A 9,794-nucleotide genomic window follows, 5' to 3' on the forward strand; every position below is an offset into this window, starting at 1 on the left:
GGGGCCTAGAGTCCCTCTGGGTCCATTACAAATGACCAGTCCCAGTGCCAAAACCCTTGAAGCAGCAGGCTCCTGACCACAGGCTCTCCCCAGTCCCTTGACCCACTGCTCACCTATGAAACCCTTCTGCTCATCATCCGAAATGCGTAGCAGCAGCTCTCGGTGGGAGTTGCTGGTATCAGGAGCCACCAGTTTGACAAGCTGTTTCCACCGGGCTTCTCTAACCACAAACTGTGCTCCCTCCTCTTCCTTCAGGAGGTTGAAGGCCTCTATCATCTTGCGGTGCTTCATGTAAGCAAGCTTGCGGATCTCATTCTAGAGAGATTATTGTGATTCAGGCAATGGCAGTCACCCTTTCCCCTTTTTGCTTTTAAATATCTTATTTTCATGGCACAGAGATGCAAGAAGAGACTCAGAGGAACACAGTTGGAGTGGTATTAGACACAATGAGTACAGCACAGTCAGCGGGGATGATGAGAAATGCTATTTAACAGGCAGCCATGGGCTCTCTTGCACAGCACACTGGAAGTATCAACAGATTGCTGCTGGGAGATGCGTTGAAAAACCGGAAGAAAAGACAAAGCATAGTCCCTAACAGGAAGGAGATGTAAAGATCACAGGATCTGCATGTCCACAGGTCACAGAAGCAAAGAGGATGTGCCCACACATGCTTCCCATCCGTAAGTGAATACTGCTGAGAACAGGGGTGGAGATCCGCTTCTGCACATGATTACAAGCAGGCTGAAGAACCTTATACCCTTAGGAGACCAGCTTCTGGGAAGACCTAGCAGCCTGCTTACTGAGAAAGAGCCAGTTCCCTCATGGGAACACTCAGGAATTCCCAGCTCTCACCTTTTGATCACAAGTACCAAACCACACCTACTCAGTTTGAGCAGAAGCAGCAAAGAGTAACTATTTAATTTGGCCTCCCTTTAAGTTCCCTTTGCTTTAAGGGCACACGCAGTGGCATAAAAAGTGTGCCGTGCACTTAGAGCCAACTGAAAACAGGTATTTCCTTACAAGGTTATACAGAACAGCAGGCAGTCACCAATTGCAACTCACCCCCTCCAAACATTACCTTGAGGTGTTTTTTGTAGTTATTGTACACAACAGCCAGGAAGAGAGACATGAAGATATAAGTGTTGACAATGACAAAGGCAATGAAGAACAGGGCGTACCATGAGCTGAAGTCAAATGCTGGCATCCTAAAGAAGCAGAGAGATCGCTACATGTTAGGCAGACCAGCAGGAAAATAAAAGAAGCCATAAGAAAACAATCTTCCAGATGGATTTCCAAGTACTGTTTTCAAGAGGCAGATCAAACTTGCTAGATAACAGCCAAGCTAAAACCTGGATTAGCTCCTTTGGAAAACATTTTTTTCCCCGCTAGGTTTTCATCCTGTTTATCAGGCCCTGACTGAAGGGATACAGAAGAGAAAGCACAGACATGAAGTTTCTGTCAGCATGGCTAAATTTAAGTGCAAAGTCTTGAGGTGATGCCTTAGTCAGAAGCTGGTTACTGGCTTTCCAGACCCTCACTGCGCTCAGATCTCCTCTTCTACTTAATCTAGGAAGACTAGAGGCATTTCTCAGTCTAAATGCCCAGGGCCCCTGTAACATTCCAGTTCTGTTCAGCACATCTCCAGTACGAGTGTGCCATTCCTGGCCTGCCCTTCCTCTTTGATGGCACCTTGACAATAAAAGCCGAAATGGGAACTCAGAACAAATAAGGATGTGAAGCCCAACTCTCACATAAGCTTAACACAGCTGTGAAAATTTTAAAAAGTCTGCCTAGAGAGCCCTGCAAATATTATGAAAGAAAAAGACATCTGATGATTAAATCACACCCTTCCTTTCCAGGAAAGGCTTTTAATCCAAAAGCGTGTGTGTTTGTCCCTCTAGTGCAGGGGTCCTCAAACTATGGCCCGCGGGCTGGATACGGCCCCCCAGGGTCCTCAATCCGCCCCCTGGTATTTACAGACCCCCCCGCCCTCCTCCGCCGCGGGCTGGGGGGGGGGAAACCAAGCAGTCGCAGATGGCTTCCTGCCACTTCATCCGCGCGCCGGCCCCCTGGTTAAAAAGTTTGAGGACCCCTGCTATAGTGTAAGCCTTCATTGGAAACTGGGTCACTTGGAAAGCAGGATTTTTAATACAGATTTTCTAGAAGTCTTCCTAACCTCAGATCCTGGTTCAGAGCCATTTATACAACAGATAGCTGAGAATTCACGAAACCCTCGCAGGCTGGAAAAAGTAAGAGCCCTGTTGCCACTCTGAAATACCTTGTTGTGCAAGACACAGGATTGTTCTAACCAGAGATCCTGCCACTAGGAGCGGGGCACCAGCATTCACAACAGAAAGACTGCAAGCTCAGCATACTTACATGACATCCGGGCTATTTGCTGCCGTCACCAGCACATAGAGGTCAAACACAATTTCTAGGTAGTTTTTGAAATACGGCATACCTTCTGCTGTCTGGAGATTCCTAGAAGGAAAAGGACAGTCCAAAGTTAAGCACAGAGATCACATCGCACCACAGGAACTACACATATCAGCAGTGCTTGTATTCACTAGTAATCATTTGGAGTTGCCAGATTCTCTCCTGCCCGAAAGTATCACACACATTCTTCCCATCCAGCTCTGAGCAAAAGAAATATTCACACCTCTCACCAAACAGCTTCAAGGCCATGAGGGAGAACATGAGAAGGCTAAACATGAAGAGCAAGAAGACGTAGGTGATCTCTGGCAGTGTGTTGCGGATGCTGCGGAAGGCTCTCCGAATCTGCCAGGGAGAAAGGAAGTGTTTAGAGGCAAGGTGCTACTTGTCTTTCCCCCTTATCAACCCACCTGGATCACACACCTACACAGGGACAGGCAAGCAAAGTGGTTCCACAGGTACACTTCTGTCACAGGGCAGAAATTCTGACCCAGACATGCCAGCTCCGTTCTGCTAAAACCCGTGCAAGGGTATCAGGCCTTTCCTCCTCATTCCCCAGAGGAGATGCAACAAGGGCAGATCCTATCCACACACCACCACAAACTCGGCTAACCGAGGGACAGAGGGCCCTGCCGCACTGCTGAGATGCTCTTGCTGCAGGGGACCGATCAGGGACAGAAGCCCATCACTTTAGGCCACAAAACACACACTCTGAGCCCAAGAGTTCAACTGCTCCCTGCCCCAGGCCTCCATACCACAACAGCTTATTCATTTCTAAGTCAGGACCAGAACAGTCTTGGGCAGCAGGGCAAAGATCTCCCTGTGACAACAGGAATCAGAGTCCAAATCACCCATCTGGACTGCAAGTTCACCTTCCGAGAACAGCACAACACATGTGGTTGTTCACCTCTGAGACTTCCAGAAATAAGCAACCTGGTCCCTGACCTAGGGAGAAACAGTTTTCTTATCTGCAGCACTGCTCATGCTGACACCTTCTGAGGACAGCACCTAACTCTGCTTGGAAACAGAGGCTGCTCCTCCCATACAGGCTGGACTAAACACAGCACACAGGCTGACCTTACAAGAAACATTCTTCCTTCTCCTTGCAGTCTTACGCTTTAAGCATGATCTTCCCTAAATAATCACAGCACCATGTTTGGTGAGAACCTCTAGTTCCAAGCATGCTCAGGGTTTTGGACAGCAATAACCCAGCCCGTAGGTACAGGCAGGAGCCCTTTAGTGCTTTGCACAACACCCCAAGCAGCACCAGTGCTAATGCACCCTTTTTTCTGTCTCAAATTATTGCTTTGGGTCACCCCTGAAAGAAACCTTCACTCACAGGAACCTGAATTCTGCCACTTCTGCACAAAAACCTTTCTACTAAATTCCCTATATCTCAGAAAGCAGCAGGCTGTCTAAAAACAGGATCCTGCACCAGGGGTACATCCCACCAGGTCTCTTCCTTACCTGGCGACTCTCTGCAAAGTTGATCAGGAAGATGGGCCTCACAATTCTTGACCATCGAATGCTCCTCACATTGTATATCCTGAGAACCCCACATATGGTCAAGTCTGTTAGGGATAACTGTAGAAGAAAGAAGGAAAATTCCCAGAAGTAATGTCAGAGATGTGTCTAGATGGTGATGACAATAGGGTTATCTGATAGAAGACACGCACAGGTGACAGGTTCATGAGAACAGGCCCAACTGTTGGTTGATTTGACCAGGGCTCTTGTACATCAGGCTTGTTACCAGGAAAGCAACAGGGGGAAAACGCCACCTCCGCATCAGCCACTTCAACCTTGGAGGCTCCCCTAGGCCTAACTCACCAGGATTGCAACCATGATGCAGATGTTCTTGGTATCCTTCCAGAAGACGTTGCGAAGGGTGACTTTTGCAAAATGTACCAGTCGGCCAAAGAACACCAGAAGGCACAACACCTCGACCAGTGAAGTGACCTGCAGAGAGAGAAGGGGCCCAAGTCAGGACAACTGAGAGTGGTGCTAGCCCTTTTCACACAGATGAGGATGTTCAGGCTGGGGTACAGGCAGAGTCAGTATAAAAGTTTTTCCAGCAGGTTTTGCTGTCGACTGTTTCACAGGCTCATGTATCTGGCACTGAGCCATAGCTTCAGGCTTCCTTTTGTGAAATTCCCTGCCACAGGCAGGTTAAAGCCTGTAAATTTGTATTTGCTTAGCACACCTCTCACAAACACACTAGTGCTGAATGAACAAAGGCTACAGAGAAGTCAGTCCTAAGGGCAACACTCCACTTCTGCCTTCAGACATGAGGACTGGGCTCAGATCACACAGAAGGCTGGAATTGTTCTGAGGTGCAGAAAAGCAATGTGACTTTTTCTGCAGTCACATCAGCCACTGCTGACAGCCACGATGGCTCCCATAGTCCCTGTGTAACTTCTATGCTCTTTTTTGTCCCCATTTCAGTAGAGCAAAGGTATAAACGGAAATATCAACCTCAATTATCTCCCAACACCTCTGACAACTAGTTTCAAGCAAGAAACCCTTGCTTGCTCTACCAAGCAACGCAATGCTGGCTGCATTGCTGCTCCTATGCTGAAAACTTACCAGGAAGGGGAGCGGATACACAGCAGGTTCTTCAAACACCGCAAGGGACAGGTTGAGAAAGATGAAGAAGTAGGTGGCTGTTCGCATAATCCAGTGGTTATAGAGATAATAAAGCCTGTAGAAAGAAGGCAGTGGCACCATAAATAAAGGCCTCAGTGCACATACCCATGCGCTTACCAAACGCATCTTGGAAGAACAGCGCACACTGTCCCAACGAGTCATGGAGGAAGAAGGGTAACAGCAGCACAATTTCTGCCAGCCAGGGATTTGGCAATTTGTTTCCTGGCCCTTTCTTATAGCATCATAGCCAACGGATGCCATACTCCCTTTCAGGGAGGAAAAAAATCCAGGAAGGTGCAACACAGGTGTTCTCCAGTTCAGTTTAGGACTGCAACATGCAGATTTGCTAAAGCTGCTTCCTTTTTGTAATTACCTTGTTCCTTAATTTGAGTGCAAACTTCTGCTAAGCTCAGGTATCCACAGGACACACAAATTAAGTCTGATCAGTTATCTAGCATCCTTTTTTCTTTCAGGTTAAAAAGCAAAGAGATAAGAAGAGCCACCAAAGAGAAGTATGGACTTGCACAGCAATTTTTTTTTTTTTTTTCATACACAGGTCAAGCAGCACTCTAACTCCTACAGCAGCAAAACCTCTGGTGAATGCTAGCAAAAACCATGAACATGTCCAGCTCAGCCTCCCACAGGAGGTTTCACACTATGGCATACAACAGTGGCTCCTTTAGGGAGATGCAGAGTAGCTCTATAGAGCATGTAGCTTCCCTGCCAATAAAAAAACCCTGCCAACATTGCCAAAGAGTCACCTCAGCTGCCAATTAACCACCTGCATAAACACTACAGGGCAGGCAATTACACAGATGACATGATATTATCCCCTTAATTACACCATCAAGACACAACCATGTAAAACCTAATAATTTCTATTAGTTATACTAAGCCTACTTGGGCAGGTGTCCTGGTTTTGGCTGGGATAGAGTTAATTTTCTTCCTAGCAGCTGGTACAGTGCTGTGTTTTGGATTTAGTAGGAGAATAATGTTGATAACACAGTGATGTTTCAGTTGTTGCTAAGTAGCACCTACTCTAAACCAAGGACTTTTCAGTTTCCCATGCTTGGCCAGCGAGGAGGTGCACAAGGAGCCGGGAGGGAGCATAACCAGGACAGCTGAGCCGAAGGGCTGTCCCATACCACAGAACATCAGGCTCAGTATATGAACCGGGGTGGGGTGGGTGCGGGGGTGTGTGTCTGGCTGGGGCCTGCCGATCGCTGCTTGGGGGCTGGCTGGGCATCAGTCAGCGTGGGGTGAGCAACTGTATTGTGCATCACTTGTTGCTTTTTTTCTTTTTCCCTTGTATTTTACTCCTCTCTCTCCATCTCCTCTTCTTTACAGTTACTATCGTTGTTGTTATTTTAATTATTGAATTGTTCTTATTTCAACCCACAGGTTTTATCTTTTTCTGACTCTCCTCCCCATCCCACCAAGGTGTCACTGAGTGAGCAAGGAGCTGTGTGGTACTTAGTTGCCAGCTAGGGTTAAACCACACCAAGATTATATGCACACACTCAGTTTTTTTCCGAATCAGACAGGCACCACAACTATGCAACAGCATGAACCTGCTCAAATCCTTTATAACAAACATACTTAACTATACTTGCATCTCCAAAATGTCCAAGAAACTTCATTAGCTAAGACACAAGAAGTAAGAGGGAAGGGTTTTGTGGGGAGGGCTACAGGACCCATTAATGCTCACCCACCGCTTTGCTGGCAGTCTGTTGTATCACCTTTCCTTTCTACGCTAGCCACTTTCTCTTAAGTTTTACACGTGGCAGGCGTTTGCCTAAAGCAGCCCCAACCTGAAGGAAAAGTCACTTCTCTGAAGTTGCTCAGCCTCTTGCCAGCAACTAAAAGCAAAGAGAGTCACCACTGCAGGTAAAAACATTCTTGACTCAGGGCACTTATTGCCAATTAACGTAACCTTTTAATTACTGCTGCCCCTAGCTAGCAGCAACCACCCTTTCTGAAGCACACCTGAGCAGAGGTGCCATACATTCCTTTGATTAGCCGAAGTTTTGGTGTTGCATTGGGCTGGTGTCACCTGCTGCCAAGCCAACCTGTAACAGCTGCGATGGCCTGGGACAGGGCTGTTCTCCCACACAGGCCAGCTGTGCAGCCCCCTGCTACCGAGACCCTGCCTCTTACACCCAGCACAGCCACGCTCCAGCATGCCCTCCCAAGCTTGGTGAGGGCTGACCAAGCTTCCAAAACTCTTCATCCCCACAGAGCGCTGCAGCTTGAAAGTTTTTTCTTTCCCTCCAACAAAACCCAAGTTTTTATTTCTTGTCCCATCCTCAACACACAGATGCACCGAGCCCCATTTAACACACACACTTCAGTTTAAATCTAGTTCTTTGCATCCTGCCCACCCAACGTTCTCAGCATCCAGCTGGAGAACCCGAGGTCTCCCGCCTTGCCCTTCACCTTTTTTGGCTGTTGCTCTTTTGACACAGTTGCAGTGGGTTCTCCCCCGCCCAGCTTGAGACCAGCACAGAGCCCTGCCCCAAGGTGATGGCGCGGGTGTTTGCGGGCACGCAGAACTCCTTACCTGACTGCCTCTGGGGAGGTTTTAAAAGGGATATTTCTGTTGTACTGCGCATCAGAGACAAATGCTGCTGCCAGCAAGAGATCCTGTGGAAAAGGGAGAAGTGCAGCTGGTCAGTAGGTGCTGGAGCTTGAAACGAACTCCGAGCAGAACCCGAAGCGGCTTCCTTCGGGGCGCTTCTCGCCTCTGTAGCGTGCCCAGGGCTCGAGGGACGGCGCAGCTTCGCGGACCCGACCCCCCCCCCCCTCCCGCCGGGCCACCCCGCTACCTGCGACGCCGCCTCCGCCATGGCGCGGGCAGACGCGCCCCGCGGCCCCGCCGCCTTTAGCGGCCCCGCCCCGGCGGAAGCGGGGGCGGCGCGAGCCGAGCGGCCGGGATGGCGCTGGAGGCGCTGCGGCCGCGGGCCGTGCGCTGGGCGCTGCTGGCCGCCTTCGCCGCCGGCGTGCTGGTGGGCTGGCAGGCGGGCCGGGCCCGCCGCCGCTTCCTCCGCTGGCGCCAGCGCCGCCTCCAGCGCCGCCTCGCCGCTGCCCAGCAGCAGCTGGAGGCGGCCTGAGCCCGGGGGAGCCGTGCTGCCGGGAGCCTTCTGCCCTCCCGGCCCTCGCACGGCCCTCCGGCTGTCCCCTCCGGCTGCCTCACCGGGTTTGGGAGGTCGGTGCAACCCTCCGGCTGTTCCCCTCCAGCAGCCTTGCCAGCATTGGGAAGTCAGCGCGACCATCCGGTTGTCTCCTCCAGCAGCTTCACCAGGTTTAGGAAGTCGGCGTGACCCTCCGGTTGCCCCCTCTAGCAGTCTCGCCAGGTTTGGGAGGTCAGCGTGACCCTCCAGTTGTCTCCTCGAGCAGCCTCGCCAGGTTTAGGAAGTCAACACGATCCTCTGGTTGTCCCCTCCAGGAGCCCCACCTGGGTGGACACTCTGTGAGCAGAACTGGCTTTGCCCCACACTGCCGTCGGAGCTAGTTTGAAAAGGGGTGGTGAAAGCAATGTTGAAGCGCTGCTGGAAAAGGATGGCATCCGTGGAATGCTGGGGACTCTCTTCTGTCCTTTAGATGACAAGATCCTGAACTGTGGGAGACTTAACAACATACTGAGGATGCAGGAACGATGACACCAAACATACTTCTGTATTTCTCGAGGTTGTCTGTGTTGCCTTGCTTTAGGTCTGCTACAGAGATACGCTGCTCTGCCCTGGCCAAGGAGTGCTGCCGATACATTAAACTGGCAAAAAACGTGACACGATGTTCCTGGATGTGTTTGTTTCTCTGCTAAGCAGCATACCTTACAGGTGCTTGTAACGAGTGACAGATCTCGGTATGAAAGTGTGCACATGAAAAAAAGAACTGGGGACAATTAAGTGGTGAAATAGCTGCATGCATTGGTAGAATAAATGAGCAAATTACACGAAGGATGCTTGTGCTTTGGACTTTGAATTTCTTCTTGCGCTTTGGACAAGGAATTGCGGAGATAGCTGTAGTGTGTTCCTTCTTCCCCTCCCATTGCTAGCGTGTTCTGGAAGAGTGTTTCCTTGCGCCTGACAGGATGTGCTCTTGCTTTGCTCTGGAGGATTTACTGCACGCTGTGCAGGCTGCTGGTTTTCAACTATATTGCTGAACTGTAGAAGTTCAAACAGTTTTGGGGAAAAAAACCAAACCTGCCTGGCACCCCTTAAGATCACAAAGTGCACGTTTGTAGCCCCATAAGCAGTCCTGTGGCTTTTCGGTAGAAACAAGGTTTCAGACCTTTGGAAGTTCCTTCAGTGCAAAGGCCGGGGAACGCAGTGTTGGGTGCTGCTGTTGACTGGACCACATGGTTCCAACTGCCCCAATTCTGCCTGAGCTGTAGTTGCCTTACCAGTGAAGCGCTGGTACCTTTTCATGGTGCGTCTTTTGTTTTACATCTCGAGACTGGCAGGCTGTTAGGAATGGGGTTCTCGTACAGCTGTTGGGGCCGTGCCTGCATACAGGTGCCGTTCTGTCGAGGCGGGGGGGACTACCAGTGAGCGGGAGGTGTGTGCTCCGGCGCGTTTTCCAGCAGAAGCCAGGGGTGATGCGCCACGGCTGCGGGGGCTCCCCAGGGGAGGGCCTGGCCGGCGGGCCAGGGCGCGGTGAGGCCCTGCTGGCTCCTACCCGCGGCCTACAGCAGGGCCCGGCGGGTGCCGCTGGCGGCC

General features: G+C 50.6%; 1 protein-coding gene across 1 annotated transcript in view; it reads right to left on the reverse strand.

Moving 5' to 3' along the window:
• Positions 1–7,963, reverse strand: part of BUB1 (BUB1 mitotic checkpoint serine/threonine kinase) — a 33,915-nt gene extending 25,952 nt beyond the window's left edge. Inside the window, 9 exon segments of the mRNA XM_037405377.1 lie at positions 114–315; positions 1,079–1,205; positions 2,380–2,481; positions 2,660–2,778; positions 3,901–4,017; positions 4,261–4,389; positions 5,017–5,131; positions 7,637–7,719; positions 7,902–7,963. Of these exon segments, the coding sequence (XP_037261274.1) occupies positions 114–315; positions 1,079–1,205; positions 2,380–2,481; positions 2,660–2,778; positions 3,901–4,017; positions 4,261–4,389; positions 5,017–5,131; positions 7,637–7,719; positions 7,902–7,922 (1,015 nt within the window). The 5' untranslated portion in view covers positions 7,923–7,963.
• Between the last annotated feature and the right edge of the window lie 1,831 nt (positions 7,964–9,794).

The sequence above is a fragment of the Falco rusticolus genome, chromosome 12, assembly GCF_015220075.1.
Source record: "Falco rusticolus isolate bFalRus1 chromosome 12, bFalRus1.pri, whole genome shotgun sequence".
Lineage (NCBI taxonomy): Eukaryota > Metazoa > Chordata > Aves > Falconiformes > Falconidae > Falco > Falco rusticolus.